Here is a 16,952-nt window from a genome sequence, read left to right as displayed (position 1 = left end):
GTCTACATCACAGGCCAAGCACCTTTTCATTTTCACTACTGCTCTTCTTGTCCCACAAGAGAAGAGAAGGTTCAGCCAATCATCTCCCCCTGCTTAGAGCAAACACAACCTTCCTGCCCATACACTGTACACACAAAAAAGATCCAATCATGTCACTTTCTTTTAACAACATGCTACGTTTGTTGGCTGCCTTGACCTTGAGGGTGGAGAAATTATGTAGCTATATAATATCTACAAATTAATGTTAAATTTGTCAAAAGATCATTCCAGAAGATGTTGTTCCACCCGTTCCCCTCAGCTATTCGATAGTCATTGAAGAGACCTTTGAGTGGCTGACAGCAGTTGCAGAGTTTGCTTTCCTAATGGACCTTGTTGATTAGTTTTTTATTTTTTTTAGATCGTTGTTGGCTAATCAGCTTTGCAAAAACACAATTAGCATCATATCTCATTGAGCATTATTGTAATTGGCTTCAAAAGCAACCAGCGTAGGTGGCAGAAATATGAAATGCAAATCAGCTAAAGTGCAATGAACAACAAGAATGACCTTTCTGTGAGCAGCACAAATAACATTGATTTAGAGTCCGGCAATACAATTTTGATAATGTCACCGTTTTGACGGTGAAAGTGTTTTATGAGCCCCAGCTGCTCTTTGCAAATAGTTTGCATATTTACAGGTTTATCGACGCAAAGTCACAAAAAGTCAGGATCGATTTCTTTCATATCCCATCTGCTCAAACGCATTCATACCCGATCACATGCTCGTAAGCCATTTCAAATCCTTTTACAAAACTAGCCTCCGTGAATGTAATACCCAATCGCCTTGCAGCTCTTCAGGATGGTTATTCGGGTGGGGTGGGTGACCCCATTAAAGAATGGACAGGCGTTTACTACAGTACAGTTAAGCCCATTTAGTGTCTGCCTCCAGTGTGGGGCTAAAGTGTGAACCTCAGGTCATCCGCAGCACAGTTGAATCAGTGAGGTCACGGAGCTCACATGAGCACAGAATAGCTCAGAGCTCATGCGACATTTGCCATAAATTTCCAGTGAGAAGTGTGATTCAGTCATTTTACTGTAATGGTATTTCATAGGTTTGGTGATGTGACATTGTTAAACAGAAACCCATAGTTTTTTCCCTCACTAATTTAATACATTTACATGTATTCATTTAGCAGACGCTTTTATCCAAAGCATCTTACAGTTGTGGAATACAAGTGATTTATCATAAGATGGCAGTAAACACGAGAAATGCCCGTTATACAAGGTTTCAGTCATCGTTCAAAATAGTAAAAAGCCAGGTCAGGAGGATAATAAAAGAACAGCAAACGTGAAGGCATAGAGCTTTGTTTTTTTTCTGAATAGAAATTTGATAAAGCTAATTTTACAAAATGTTAAACATTCTATTGAATAGATAATAATAATTATTTATAATCATTTTTACAATGTAATTTAACATTACTAAATAATTATAATCATTTAATAATTATCAATGATCATTTTTAAAAAGTATGTATTTTACATTACAGTTTAATGTATATTACGAATAAATTGGAGTTGGTGTTACATAAGATGACCATTTTCATTTATTAAAATTATATAAAACTAATAATATATTCTCTTTTTTTAAAAGAGAATTTAATACTGATATTTCTACAAATATTCACTTTTCAATTTTATATTTCAATTTTTATTTATGCAAAATTATCATGGTTGACTTTAAGATAACCTCCAAATGACAAATACAAAAAATATTATAAAATGAGACTTGTCTACTTTATCCTTAATGATTTTACTTCCTAGGTGATGAAAATGTCATTATGAATCAGGGTTTTTTTATTCATGGATCAGTTTATTACTACCAATATGGGAAAATATGATGGGGAAAAGAGTTGTTGCCTAACACGACAACTTTATCTTTTAAATAAACCATTTTAGAATAAAATGTAAATATGTACAATGCCAAGAAGATATAAACAATGATAAAATGCTAGCTTTTTCTCATATATTTTTATGTTTAAAAAAAAAGTGCACAAAAAAGTTGGAAACACAGGAGACAAAAAATGCTTGTTATGAATAATACAAAAAAAGGAGAATGATCATTTTTAAAAAGTATGTATTTTACATTACAGTTTAATGTATATTACGAATAAATTGGAGTTGGTGTAACATAAGATGACCATTTTCATTTATTAAAATTATATAAAACTAATAATATATTCTCTTTTTTTAAAAGAGAATTTAATACTGATATTTCTACAAATATTCACTTTTCAATTTTATATTTAAATTTTTATTTATGCAAAATTATTATGGTTGACTTTAAAATAACCTCCAAATGACAAATACAAAAAATATTATAAAATGAGACTTGTCTACTTTATCCTTAATGATTTTACTTCCTAGGTGATGAAAATGTCATTATGAATCAGGGTTTTTTTTATTCATGGATCAGTTTATTACTACCAATATGGGAAAATATGATGGGGAAAAGAGTTGTTGCCTAACACGACAACTTTATCTTTTAAATAAACCATTTTAGAATAAAATGTAAATATGTACAATGCCAAGAAGATATGAACAATGATAAAATGCTAGCTTTTTCTCATATATTTTTATGTTTAAAAAAAAAGTGCACAAAAAAGTTGGAAACACAGGAGACAAAAAATGCTTGTTATGAATAATACAAAAAAAGGAGAAAAGTTCAAATGTTTGTATTCGCATGCAGTAGTTAAAGGTTCAGCTATCAACTATTTACTGTTCAAGTAATTTTTTTTACATATGTATTTGAGGGACTGCAAGACTCTTTAATAAAGTACATTCTTTTTTCCAGATGCCAAGGCTTGCCCTGCTAAAGAGTTCCAGTGCCATAACCGCCTGTGCGTGGCTCCCACGTTCGTCTGCGATGGGGATGATGACTGCGGCGACGGCAGCGATGAGGAGAAGTGCACGGCAGCCACCGCCAGCACCTGCGGGTCGCACGAGTTTCGCTGTAATGACTCTGAGTGTATTCCAGCGCCATGGAGCTGCGACGGAGACCCCGACTGCAAAGACAAGTCGGATGAATCTCTAGAGCGCTGCAGTCGCAGGACGGAGCCTCAAAAACCCCATTGCCCGGCGGGGGAGTTCCGGTGCAGGAGTGGAGAGTGTATTCACCTCAACTGGAAATGCGACGGAGATGTAGACTGCAAGGACAAGTCTGATGAGGCCAACTGCCGTAAGTGTGCAAGAAGACTAAATACTCTTAATATACTGATCACAGTTATCATTCTCAAGCACGTGTTTCCTAAGGTATTTACATTGGAGAGACTTGCTGTGTAGTGATTTAATTGATTCATTTAGTTAATTAAATGAATTAATAATCAGTTTTATCACTTGGCTGCATTACATGCTCTTCTTAATGCTGCATGCATGCTGTTCTTGTCATTACACTCATTCTAAATTACTGTCACGATCTAGTAAAGCAGTGAAACACATGGTTGTTCATTTAGAATCAGTCCCCTATTGTCTGCTCCTCCTAATTCTGTTAACACAAATGCTTTGCACGCATGTCAACATAAATTAACTTGGTTAACTTGGTTGGTCTTACAAGGTCAGCGTATCGATTTTGCTTACAATGATAACATAATAAAACGTACTCAAAATACTGGAAAAAAAATATATACTCTGAATACAAAATATACTCTGATGCAGTATCAAAAATGCACAAAATACAATAGATTAAAAAAACTATTACAATTAAGTTGATTTCAATCTGTTACAGTATATATAATTGGAGCGGTCTAATTTTAACATGTTCATTTAATACAATTTATTGTTAAAAAAATAAACTACTACCGTTTTGAACATACTGCACTTTGTATTGACTTCTAATGCCAATGACTTCAATGCTTTGTCTGCCACAATAATTAGACTAATTGTCTTTGAAAAATCTTCATTTAGTGTTTTTTTTTTTTCAGCAAATGTTGATGTATAAATGTAATCGGAGTAATTAATTAGCATGTCATTTAAGGTTTTTTTTTGATTGATTTATATACAGTACAATAGAATCAGAGTCGGTGAGCATGAATGTTTATTAAAGGTCCCCTGAAATGCTTAGAAACACGCAGCGTTACTCTGTGTTGACGTCATTTTAACTGAAACTGGAAGACAGGGCGGGACATATCAAGCAGCCCCACCCCTTTTTAAAATAGCCAATAGCGTTCGTTTATATCGCAGCTTGGGCTAGAGCCGTTGAGCTCCGTAAAGCCGCATTTGACAGGGTATGCCAGCCACAATCTCATCCATATTGCTATAAAATATAGAATTCTGGTAGAATTCAAAAAGCTCAGATACATTTTGTGGTCTGCGCCGACTCGCGCATGTGATCCGCTCCGTGCTATCGTGTCTCTGGACCGGAGCAGAGTGTGTGTGCGTGTGGTTAGCGTGACAGCGCGAAACCAGACTTATTTTTTTCCACAATGGAAAGCATATTTACACTGTTTGAATCGTTCCCTGTCCCCTATATAGTGCACTACGTGCCATTCACTGTACAGAAAATACTAATTCTGTGGACAAGTGACCGATTTGAGCCGCGGCTTCAGCGTCTATTTTATAGTGTAGGGGGCGGGCGCTTCGGATTCTAGAGAGCATTTGATTGGACGGAAAGTTTGATGAGAAGCTGAAGTATAATGTGATGTCAAAAAAATCATTGAGCCGTTTTGGCGGAAGTGAGGAACTGCAAGCTTTGAATGCTTATATCTTCTAAATGCGAATTTTGTCACTGTTTTGGAGCACACTGCCTTATAGATAAACTTAAGACTAACATATTGATACTAACTCCCAAAAAACTTTAATTTTGATTTCATGGGGACTTTAACTTTACATTTCAATAATTGGATTGGAGAGTATGTGTTTGTTTGAGCACATGTAATCCTGAAAAAACAAAACCTGCAGCTGAATACTCTTTGTTTGCTTGTGCGTTGTTGGTGCAGAGCGTGTGCACACACATGTGTACAGTTTGTTCTAGCATGTGTGTGTTTATTGAGATGATGTTTTTTTCCATGGGTTTATGACATGTAAATCTTCACGAACTACTGTGGTAGCGGCATGATAAAATGCTGGAGTCTTGGTGGTTGCTAGGCAACAAGTGTGTTTTGAGGTATGGCAGAGTGCCCTTGAGTAAGCGCTCTGTGAGTCTGGTCTCACTGTAGGGTTCTTGCAGGGGATTGTGCACCGTCCTCAAAATACTTGTATCTGTTAAAATCATATTTTGGTCATTTTGCATTATATTTCATTAGACTATAAATAAGACCCTATATATAGGGCCAGATTTACTAACAGCTTGCGTCAGTGCAAACCGTCTTTTGCCGTTAAAATAGTACTGTCAGGATTTACTAAAGACACGCAGTGAATTAGCGCTGAAAAGGCTTGGACACAGTTAATTTTGCACCTAACCTTATTGAATATGCATATGTAGGAGTTTACCTTTCAAACTCAAAATTTATGGGAAGAGAGTACTCTAACGGTACTTTGCCCTGTTTAGTAAATCTTTTTGAATCGGCTTTTATTTTTAATTTTCATTTTGATTTTGATTTTTAGCAATTTTGTTATGTGTTTTGTCATTTTTATTAGTTTTTGTTTGTTTAAAAATATTTGAAAATAGTTTGTTCAATTCATTTTCAGTTTTAGTTTTATTTCAGTCCTGCAGTTCAACTTAATTTTAAATTGTTGTGTGGCTTAAGTATTGCATCTAATATTTTATTTCCGCTTTATTTCGTTGAACAACATTTTTAATAGTATTAGTTTTAGTTAATGATAACAGCACTGCATGCTTACCGCTTTAATAAAATGACTGCAATGGCAATATGATTAAACACTCCAATGTTTAATAAATTATTACATATATGAATAATAACAAACTATGTTTCCACCAAGTAACAGTTCAAAAGCCATACTGGAGGTGATATAACAGATACAGTTAATGCATACATATAGAATTTAACTAATAAACTAATATTGCATGCAATTTTGCCTCTCAAGAGAATATTTTTAGTTTTAAGGTGGGTTATTTATTTTTACTGGAAAAAAGGGCAAAAAATATAGGTCAAATTGATCACGTGAATGTTTTTCCTCCGCAGCTCCTCTAAAGTACACCGTATGAAAGATTAAAGGGATTTTAAAAGATGAATGTGAAAAATTAAAAACCTTTATTTGCCGGATAGCATATTTTTCTTTCTTCAGTGTGTTACCTTATGCCCCAGAGTAAGTGACTGATTGTTTTTAATGTTCAGAGCTTTTTTTCCTGAGGAAACTCTCTTGCAAATAAGCTATTACTTTGAGATCTGACAGGAGGAAAAAAGCCAAAACCTTTTGCTGTTTCATAGCTAAAGCGCTCACACAGAGGTGCAATGGGTGATTATTATGAAAGTGTGATGGTGAGTGCTATAGTATGCATGTTTTTAACAGCTTTAACAGCTCGTGACTTTATCTTAGTCCTTTACTTTGCAGAATCTTTTATTCAAAGTGACATTTAAATTATACATTTGTGATAAACCAATGTGTGTTTTAATGGGTGATGCTAATACTGATGTCTAGAGAGCTGGGTAATAAATTAAAGTTTTTTTTATAGATATGTAATATTATTTAGCATTTATATAATTTTTATACATTTATAATATCTTGCATACTATCTTTTTTATTTATTTTATCATCATTTACTGAAAATGAACTACACATGTTTAAAAACGGAGCATGTGCACTATCCATTGACAAGGATGTCATTAGATTTTGGAATTGACAGATGAAATGGCCACTTCTGGGAATCAGTAAATCATGAACTGCTCTGCAGTTTTCAGTTTATTTGACCATCTCAAAATGACCAAATATTGATCTATTCATTGGCCAGACTGATGTATGTAGATGCAGGAATGATTGTCCTACATAAACGTGTGTTTCTGTCCAACAGCTGTGCTGACCTGCCGTCCTGATGAGTTCCAGTGTGGCGATGGCTCCTGCATTCACGGCACTAAACAGTGTAACAAAGTGCACGACTGTCCAGATTTCAGCGACGAGGCTGCCTGCATCAACAAAAGTGAGTAACTTCAACAATCTCCCTTTCGCTATCTCTCATTTGATTAGCCTCTTCATCTCTATCCTCTTCTAGCAGCATTATCAGTGAAGATGAAAGAGTAGAGAGCACCCAATCCTGTAGCCCCAATCAAGTTAACATTCACACAAAGCACTACAGGACCAAACAGATGCACCCCTACATGATTCCAGGGTTTCATGGCACACTTCCCATATGGCACCTTCAATCACATTTACCTCAAAAGATTTATTATGCCATGGCTGTATCTGATTAGTGATGCATAACATGATTTAAGTAGAACATAGTATCAGCATTCTTTGTGTTGGTCCTAAAACAACAAAGATTTCATGCATTTTGTTCAGTATACAAAAATGCATTAAAATTATTTTTTTTTTAAATGCCAGTCAAGACATGTTACAAAAGATTTTTATTTTTACTTTCTATTCATTAAAGAATGCTGAAACAATCATGGTTTCTACAAAAATATTAGCTGCTTTCAACATGGATAATAATAATAAATGTTACTTAACCATATTAGAATGAATTCTGATGGATCATGTGACACTGAAGACACAGCTTTGCATGAACAGGAATAAATTACACTTTAAAATACACAAGTCAACATTTGAAGTGGATCAAAACCTTTCATCAATCTACAGGACCAAACAGATGCACCCCTACATGATTCCAGGGTTTCATGGCACACTTCCCATATGGCACCTTCAATCACATTTACCTCAAAAGATTTATTATGCCATGGCTGTATCTGATTAGTGATGCATAACATGATTTAAGTAGAACATAGTATCAGCATTCTTTGTGTTGGTCCTAAAACAACAAAGATTTCATGCATTTTGTTCAGTATACAAAAATGCATTAAAATTATTTTTTTTTAAATGCCAGTCAAGACATGTTACAAAAGATTTTTATTTTTACTTTCTATTCATTAAAGAATGCTGAAACAATCATGGTTTCTACAAAAATATTAGCTGCTTTCAACATGGATAATAATAATGAATGTTACTTAACCATATTAGAATGAATTCTGATGGATCATGTGACACTGAAGACACAGCTTTGCATGAACAGGAATAAATTACACTTTAAAATACACAAGTCAACATTTGAAGTGGATCAAAACCTTTCATCAATGTTGGCCTAAAACCAAAATGCGTTCTTGTCTTAGGACAACTTTGATGAACTTTTTTGATCCACTTCAAATGTTGACTACTGTATATAAAAACAGAAAACTGTTATTTTAAAATTTCAATAATTTTTACAATATTACTGTTTTATGGTCATTTTAACCATATAAACGCAGCCTTGGTAAGAGATTTCTTTCAAAAACATGTAGACTTTAAACACAACATATAGTACAGTGACCCGGGGGGCTGTTGAGAGCCAGAAAGGACAAAAAAAAGCACCATTAGGGGCGGTTCACAAAAAAACGCGTCTTTGCGTTTAAAAACATGAGACGAAGCATTCAGGAATGTTTTTTTAAAAAGTGCAGTGCAGAATGCCTCCTCCGCCATGTTGCCATAAAATAAAATGAGAGACTCAAGCGGAATGGTCATACATGTCCATCTAGTGTGTTTATGTTGAAAAACAATTGAAAAGTAGCTCATTGGAATGGAAAAAAACATTCTGTGTGAACTGCCCATTAAAGTATTAAATAAGTAGTCCATATGCCTCATCTACTATATTCCAGATCTTCTTAAGCCATATATTTCAGTCTATTTCTCACACAGACCTATTTTATTGGCTTTACAGGATTTGAAGTATAGTGTTAAATTCCACAGACTACTTTTATGGTGCTTTTATGTACTTCTTTTGAGCTTGACGGCCTCTTGTCACTGTCTATTGTCATTGTACAGCAAAGAGCAAAATGAACATTCATGCAACGAGTGTCGCTTGAAATGTGTTTTGTGTAATGGCATTTCATGTTTTGTACTCTACATAATTTAGTTGTATTTATGTGGTACTCCTCAAAGATCAGAAGTGTAAGAACTCTTTATTGTGTCCTTGACAGCCACCAAATGTGAAGGCCCGCGGAAGTTCATGTGTAAGAGCGGGGAATGTATCGATAGCGGTAAAGTGTGCGACAGTATCAAGGACTGCAAGGACTGGTCTGACGAGCCTGTGAAGGAGTGCGGTGAGTTCAGACACTTTTGCACAATTACACAGATCCTAAATAATTGTTTACTGGTACAATCATAGGTATTATATAAGAACGTAAGTTTTGAAATTACATTTTTTAGTGTGGGAAGCCGAGATTAAATTGCAAAAGTGATCTAGGGTCAGCTTTTTCCTTCTCTCTAGTAACTCTGAATTTGGAGATGAAAAACTAAACCTAGTCCATTTATAGGCAGTGTTGGCTTATTAGGGGCTTCACTTGATCACGGGCCTACAACCCACAGAGCGATCATTAAGATGAAAGTGTGAGTCTTCCCTCACGTGCTATCATACAAGCAGAACGTGCCCAGCATGTTCTCCTGCTCTCCAGAGAGAATGCAGGTTTCCATAGATCTTTTTTTTTTCTCTCTGTTCTTGTCTTACATCACATTGTGGAACTGGACTTTTTATATTCAGTTTTCATTTTAATCATAGTTTTAGTGCTTTTGTCACTTTATTAGTTTTAAATATTATTATTAAGGTATAATTTACTTGTATTTCAGTTTCCGTTTGCGGTTTGTTTTTATTTATTTCCAGTTAGTAATTTTAGTATTAGTCAAGGCAACATTTTTAAGTTTTGCTCAGTGTTTCATCTTAATATTTCAATTAACCAAAAACATTTTAATAGTTTAATTTTAGTTAATGATAATAACCGTGTTTTAAAGGTTTGCATACTTTTCTAAGCAATCGAATGAGTGACCAAGTCCCTAACTAAATGCCTGTTCATACTAAGACACAAATTTGGTGCACACTGCACAAATTTGATTAAACATTTTAATTTGAATAAACTGCTATTAACCTCCTGAGACCCTGTGACCTCATATGAGGACATTATATTTTGGTGTATTTCTCTGAGACTATACATGCCACAGTTTTAAGTCTGGATGTCCTGTACAGAGCACATTCTTCAAGGCTTTTCAGAGATACTAAATGTTTGGATGTTTCACTATGACCACTCCCTCTCCTTGGTCTTCAAATATGTCTGATATTAATTTAGTGGCACTCTTATGGAAATATGATAATATTTTGTAATTATCATTTAAATCTGTCTGATTTTTCAACTGTCTGTCATAAATCAACATCTCAGGAAAATGTTATAGGGTTTCAAATCAAAATATGACTTTCTGTTACGAAACAGGATGTTGATTTCATACATGTTCTCATATTTTTTTTATGCTCTAAACAATGTAAAGACATGAAAAAAACTATTTTTTTCCTAAAAATCTTTTCTCGGGTCTTAAGAGGTTAATGCGTCTGCTCAGACCGAAGTGAACATTCGCATGGCATCAATGTGGCAGGTTTTTTATAGATAGTTGGTCTAATCTTTTCCGTCACACTGCAAAGAAAAAATGGCCAACCACTAGAATTTGCGCTTTTAGTCTCATGCCCAGAGTTGCTTCTGTCACATAAAACCACAACATTGCGGCGCTCACGAACAGATACATGTGGCATCACTTGTTGCATAGATATTGCACACTTCAACTTTATAAGAAAAATTCATTACTAACTAAATGTTCGGATTGTTTTCCAACACCTTGCAGGTGTATGTTAATTTGATCGAGAGGGTATTTAGGAAATGCCAGCTTCTTGCTCAACTCTCCCTCTCTCTTTCTTCCTGTCCTCCTGGTTATGTTCACTCTTGTATCAGTCCTTAATGTAAAATACATGGTCCCACAGTGGCTCTTCAGGATGGTGTTAATTTCCTTGCGGGTCGCTCCACTCAGCAGATGAGATTAGTGCAGGCACCTGACGAACGGCAGACGCCCCCCTCTGAGCCCAGTGCACTCTGGACCGGCTCCAAGTGGGCCACTGCAGCTTCGCATGCTAAATCACTAGGACTGGTGCCAGGGATTACGCTTCTACCATATTCACTAGTGCATCCTTTACTTGTTACACATGATTCATATGTGGCCTGGAGAAAATAGTTAGTTTCTTGCTTGTCGGAGAGTGTCTCACTCGCTTTCTCTTAGTCACGGTCCAGGTGTTTGTCCTGCCTCTTCTCTCAACCTGTCTCTTTTCATTCTACTTTCTTTTCTTTCCCTTATTTTACTTGAACTTCCTGTGGTGTGTCTGTCCTCCGTCTATCTCCTGCTGTCAGCTGTTCCTCAGCATTAGCATCAGCTATTCTTCTCTTTCTCCCTTTCTATTGCTGTCTTTTTTCCTCCACCTGTCCACTTTTTTTTTTGGTTTATATGTCTCTTGTGTTCCACATGCACACCAAGACACACTGATATCCACAAACTTTTTCTTTCTTTCTTTCTTATTTATTAATTCATTCATTCATTTTACAGCTTGTTAATATTGTTACTATTATTATTATTATTGGCTTTCAAAATAATAGTAATTAATACATACATTAATAATAGTTTATAATAATACATTAAATAAATAATAGTTTATATTTCTTTATATTTATACTATTTTGCATTATTATTATTAACATTATTATTAGTGTTAGTATTTGCTTGCTAAATAAATTGTGTAAAAAATAGTTTCTATTTATTTTATAGAGTTATAAATAGTTTTTATGTGTTTATTCAGCTTTATTGTTATAGTCATTCTTCTTAATAAGAATGATAATAAAAGCTGAATTAATAAATTGCAACTATTTATTAACTAATGTTTTTTAAACTAAAATTAAAAACCTTAATAATTATTATTATTATTTATTATTATTATTATTATTTGCACTATAGAGGTGACTGGAAGGGGTATTTGGATGTGTTGCAGGCCAGATTCAAACCTGCATCACATGAATGCCATGGGTGAATGTATCCCATGTGATAATCCGTATTGATAATCATTGATAGCCACGATTTGTTTGTAACTGAACATAAAAGTACTGCTGTCTGAATGACATTTGTGGACTATGTTTTGAAAGTTTCAAGCTGAACAGTTTGTGTTAATTCACTGTAGATCTGTGGTAAAGTCATAAATGGGTTAATGACACAAGATGGTTCAACTTTCCTGTGGTAATTGTAATAAAAGTTGAAAAGAGATGCTCAAACCAAGTAGAAAGTTCATCTCAGTTGAAGAAAAGGTGCAACACTCACTCTTGAAGAAAAAATGAATGCCTTGACTGACTGAAATGTTACTTGTTTTAAACCAATAAAGTTCAATAAAACTATAAGAGTGAGTGTTGCATCTTTTCTTCTGCTGAGGTAATTGTGGTAATGACAATATTTTGCTGCTTTTTATTAGGGTCAGAAAGAGCAGACATACTGTAGAGATGACATTAAAAGAGTGATGTATGTGTCATCTGTAATGGAGGGAGCCATCAGCCAATGCCCAAATGTTTTAGTTGCTCAGAGAATTATCGAGCACAATACTGGTGAGACCTTTGCCATATTATTCTGTCACTCTCTCTCACAGCGTGCCACACACAAGCAGTTTCCTCCCATGACCCACTGCATTTTTTCAAGCATTTAAGGCAGGTCTTTCAGTTAGACGGCACTCACCTCTTCACTTTCTCATAAAGTCTTGAAGCTCAACCTAGAAAATGAGAAAGAAGCAGTCTGTCGTCAGCTGGTGTCAGGTTGCAATGGGCACTTACCGTCCAATTCCTGCCGGGCACGCTGACCTTTGACACCACCTTTCTTGTTATTTATTTTCTGTCATAGGTCTGAATGAATGTGCCATCAACAATGGTGGCTGCTCTCACATATGTAAGGACCGTCAGATCGGCTATGAGTGTGAATGTCCCTCAGGCTACAAGCTCCTTGACAAGAAGACTTGTGGAGGTAACGTGTATTATGTCAGATACCAACATTTTGATGCTATATTGTAGACTATATTGTACTCATTTTCCCAATAGACCACTGTTGTACGTGCATTGTGATCATCTATAATTTGTTTACTCTCAGCGTCATCATCGCTTTGAAATTGATAGTAGAGAAATCCCCAGATGATGTTTGCAAGCATAATTTATCTTGTCTGTGGACACTGCGCTACAAAAGCCTCTGTTTCCTGTGTATCTCTACTCTGTTTCTAATGCTTTTCTGATGGTCCTCTCCAGACATAGACGAATGCGAGAACCCTGATGCCTGCAGTCAAATATGCATCAACCTCAAAGGCGACTACAAATGTGAATGCTACGAGGGTTATGAGATGGACCTGGTTACCAAGACGTGTAAAGCAGTGGGTAAGATACTTCACACCAGAATCTCCATCCACCACTGTTCTGGGCCAAGGTTCAAAATTTACCTTTTTTTGTTGTACATACTAATGGTGGGGGACATTTTACCAATGATGAAATTTTAATTTTTCAGAGACAAAACAATATTTTTCATTATTTCTTTAAAAATGAGTAATTTTTGTCCATTTGATAAAGGAGTTATTTAGCATTTTTTCTGTTTCTGCTTTTGTGTGTGTGTGTGTGTAACTTATTTCATAATTTCTGCATTGATTACTTATAATTTGTTGTTTCTTATCTTGAAGTTACAATTATTTCCAAAACTAATAAAACAAATAGTTAGGGATGGGTATCGAAACTCGGTATCTAATCGGTCCCGGGGCTAAATTATGAAAGACCGGAGTATCAATAAGCTCTGACGTTAACGGTTCTGCTATCGGTACTGGAGAAATTAATAAAACACACAAAAAGTACCGATAAGAATACCGTTAAAGTACCGAATCGAAGAGTAGTAATACCGTTAAAACCTTAACGATACCCATCCCTACAAATAGTGGTACTATTTAAAAAGTAAAAAAATGATGTATTTACAGATATTCAACTATATCAATTAATTACATGATTAATTAATTATAAATCATTATTATATGAATTCAATTAATATTATTAAATTATATTGTTTTCATTTATGATAAAAAAAAATCTTTATAATAAATGCAAATAGATAAATACAAATGAAAAGAAATAAGAACAAATAAAAGCAACACAGCCAATTTATTTATTTATTTTTCTCTCTTTTTTACATGATTAATTAATTATAAATCATTATTATATGAATTCAATTAATATTATTAAATTATATTATTTTCATTTATGATAAAAAAAATCTTTATAATAAATGCAAATAGATAAATACAAATGAAAAGAAATAAGAACAAATAAAAGCAACACAGCCAATTTATTTATTTATTTTTCTCTCTTTTTAAAAAAAAATGCATTACATAGTAGCGATGGAATAAAATGCTGTAAAAAATTGCATCATCTATTCTATTTATTCTCTAGAGTGGTGCTGGAGGACAGTATTTTTCTTGAAAATTGAGAGGTGAGGGAGACAGTGGGGTATTTTTTTTCTGCTGGCTACTTGTTTGTTTAATAAAGAAGATGGTATTGCTGCGGCATTACATGCTTTGGAATTGTGAGGGTTTTGTGTACCTAATGAAGCTCATCTTTATTGTCCTTCATTTGCCTGATCAGCCTGCGTAAAACTTCAGTGCATTTCCAGCACTCCTGATAGGCTGGATGACAGCTGGAGAAACACTGTCATTAAGTGCAATGTGTAAAGCTGGCGAACAAAACCGTTCCCTCGGGCTAAAGACCATACTGAAAACTTAGTGATTTCACTCTTCAGAAATTGCATTCTGTTGGTATTGTGTTCAGGTCTGATATATCGGTTTAAGTTTGTGTGGTCAGTTTCAAGACTTATTGAATCTTAGTGCAAAGCAAGATATTTAATATACTATATATATTGCATTGTGTGTGTTTTTATCTGAGATAAAAAAAGAGTTAATTTAGATAGTTGATAGTTTCTGTCTTTATATGGTTCTTGTCACTAAAAACAGAAAATATGTACTGTAACTGAAAAGTTTGAGAGATTTTATTCTTTAAATACTAATATAATTGCTTAGAATACTGTGAAATATGTTGCGTTCCTTTTTCTGTGTAAGAAGCCACATCATCTCACAGAAGGATTTATTTCAAACACTCGACTGACTTTATGAAGTGAGTTTGGAGTAAAAATTTTATTAAATGTGGTATTTTCACATTTTCAGATGGAGCAGCATGTACTTTACAGAGCCGTAGTTCACTGAGAAGCTATGCAAACAGCTGTCATTATCGCAAACAATTTCTTGCGATTTTTGTTTGTTTTTGCGTAACTTGTTAGTGAACTACGACTATGTGTAGTAGTATGCAAACAGCTGTCATTATCGCAAACAATTTCTTCGATTTCAGAATCGCGCATAAAATCGTCTGCGATTTTTGTTTGTTTTTGCGTAACTTGTCAGTGAACTACGACTATGTGTAGTAGATTCTGCTCCATCTGAAAGCACGTGATGATGGTTTCCTGCTGATTACAGAACCGGCTTTTTTAACAAAATGCGCATGACAATCGCATTCGATTAATCGTGCAGCCATAATATTTGACTTTTTTTTTTCAGTCATTCTAAATTCTTTTTTAAAAGGTCTCCAGAGATCTATGGGTTTTAAATCAAACTTCATGTTTTTTTTCATCGTTCTACCTTTTTGGTGTGCCTAGAAAAGCTATTAAATCATTTTAATAGCTTGATGTTTTTGCCACAGGTCTATCTTTCAAAATGTAAAATAAATAACTTTTTTGTTCCCTTTCATAAGCATATCAGGCAGAAGCACGTTAAAGATAAGAGAGAGGTACGCTTTTATACGCTGTGTTCACAGACTTTGGTTTTCTGGGCATGACAGACATTTTTCAGACACAATAGTAACTGCAAATATGACCTTTGGGTGCCAGTATGAGCTATAATGACTTGTGATATGAATAGAGATTCCAGAGAGTATTCAGTGACCCTGTTAGTAAAACAAAACATGACCAGACCAATTTCACAGACTTTACATTCAGGGTTTTTTTATTTATTCAAGCACAGCCAAAAACAAACAGGACAAAACAGACAGCGCCTTTCAGATGTGAGCATCTTTGCTTGCTGCATGCAATATTTTAATTAAATATTCTGTTACATCTGAATTAACATAATCAGTTTGTTTAGATTTGAGGAGACAAATATTATAAATGAAAGGCAAATCCAGTGAATGTGCAGTAGGGACACAAGCCGCTCATTATTTGTGTACATATCAGCCTCAGCACCAAATGAAGTGCAAATCCCCTTAAAACCATAGTTCACTCAAAAATTCTGTCATTTATTCTGTTATTCATGAATCATGTACACATTTTGAGGAACACTGGTAAAAAAAAACATTGACTTCCACTGAAAGGACAAATAAAAATATTCAAAATATCATCTTTTATGTTTCATAGAAAAGAAAGTCATAAGGTATTTAACGAAAAGTAAAGGATGATGCAAATAACATTTTTTGAGTGAACTATCCGTTTAACTGTAGTAAAATCACTGTAATGCACAGGCTTGTCTGACAACAGCAGTTTGATAAAAGATACCACTGTTCAGTAAGTTGTTTATTGATGATAATCAGAATAAAGAATTATTATGCTAAGTAATATGATTATTAGCATACAGTGTGTGAAAAAGTTTTTGCCCCCTTCCTGTTGTTGTTTTTTTTTTTTTTTTTGCATATTTGTCACACTTGAATGATTCAGATCATCAAACAATTTTTAATATTACACAAAGATAACCCGAGTAAATACAAAATGAAGTTTTGAAATGTTTTCATTTATTAAGGGGAAAAAAGCTGTCCAAACCTGCCTGGCCCTACGTGAAAAAGTAATTGCCCCCTAAATCTAATAACTGGTTGTGCCACGCTTTGCAGCAACAACTGCAATCAAGTGGTTGCGATAACTGGCAATGAGTCTTTCACATC

General features: G+C 34.6%; 1 protein-coding gene across 1 annotated transcript in view; it reads left to right on the top strand.

Moving 5' to 3' along the window:
• Window positions 1-16,952, top strand: part of LOC107551014 (low-density lipoprotein receptor-related protein 8-like) — a 182,571-nt gene that overhangs the window by 133,722 nt on the left and 31,897 nt on the right. Inside the window, exons 5-9 of the mRNA XM_016232492.1 lie at window positions 2,828-3,211; window positions 6,941-7,066; window positions 9,093-9,215; window positions 12,856-12,975; window positions 13,251-13,376. Of these exons, the coding sequence (XP_016087978.1) occupies window positions 2,828-3,211; window positions 6,941-7,066; window positions 9,093-9,215; window positions 12,856-12,975; window positions 13,251-13,376 (879 nt within the window). The remainder of the gene's footprint in view (window positions 1-2,827; window positions 3,212-6,940; window positions 7,067-9,092; window positions 9,216-12,855; window positions 12,976-13,250; window positions 13,377-16,952) is intronic.

The sequence above is a fragment of the Sinocyclocheilus grahami genome, unplaced genomic scaffold (assembly GCF_001515645.1).
Source record: "Sinocyclocheilus grahami isolate Dianchi unplaced genomic scaffold, SAMN03320097.WGS_v1.1 scaffold412.1, whole genome shotgun sequence".
NCBI classification, from domain to species: Eukaryota; Metazoa; Chordata; class Actinopteri; order Cypriniformes; family Cyprinidae; genus Sinocyclocheilus; species Sinocyclocheilus grahami.
This window is presented reverse-complemented; position numbering and strand designations above follow the sequence as displayed.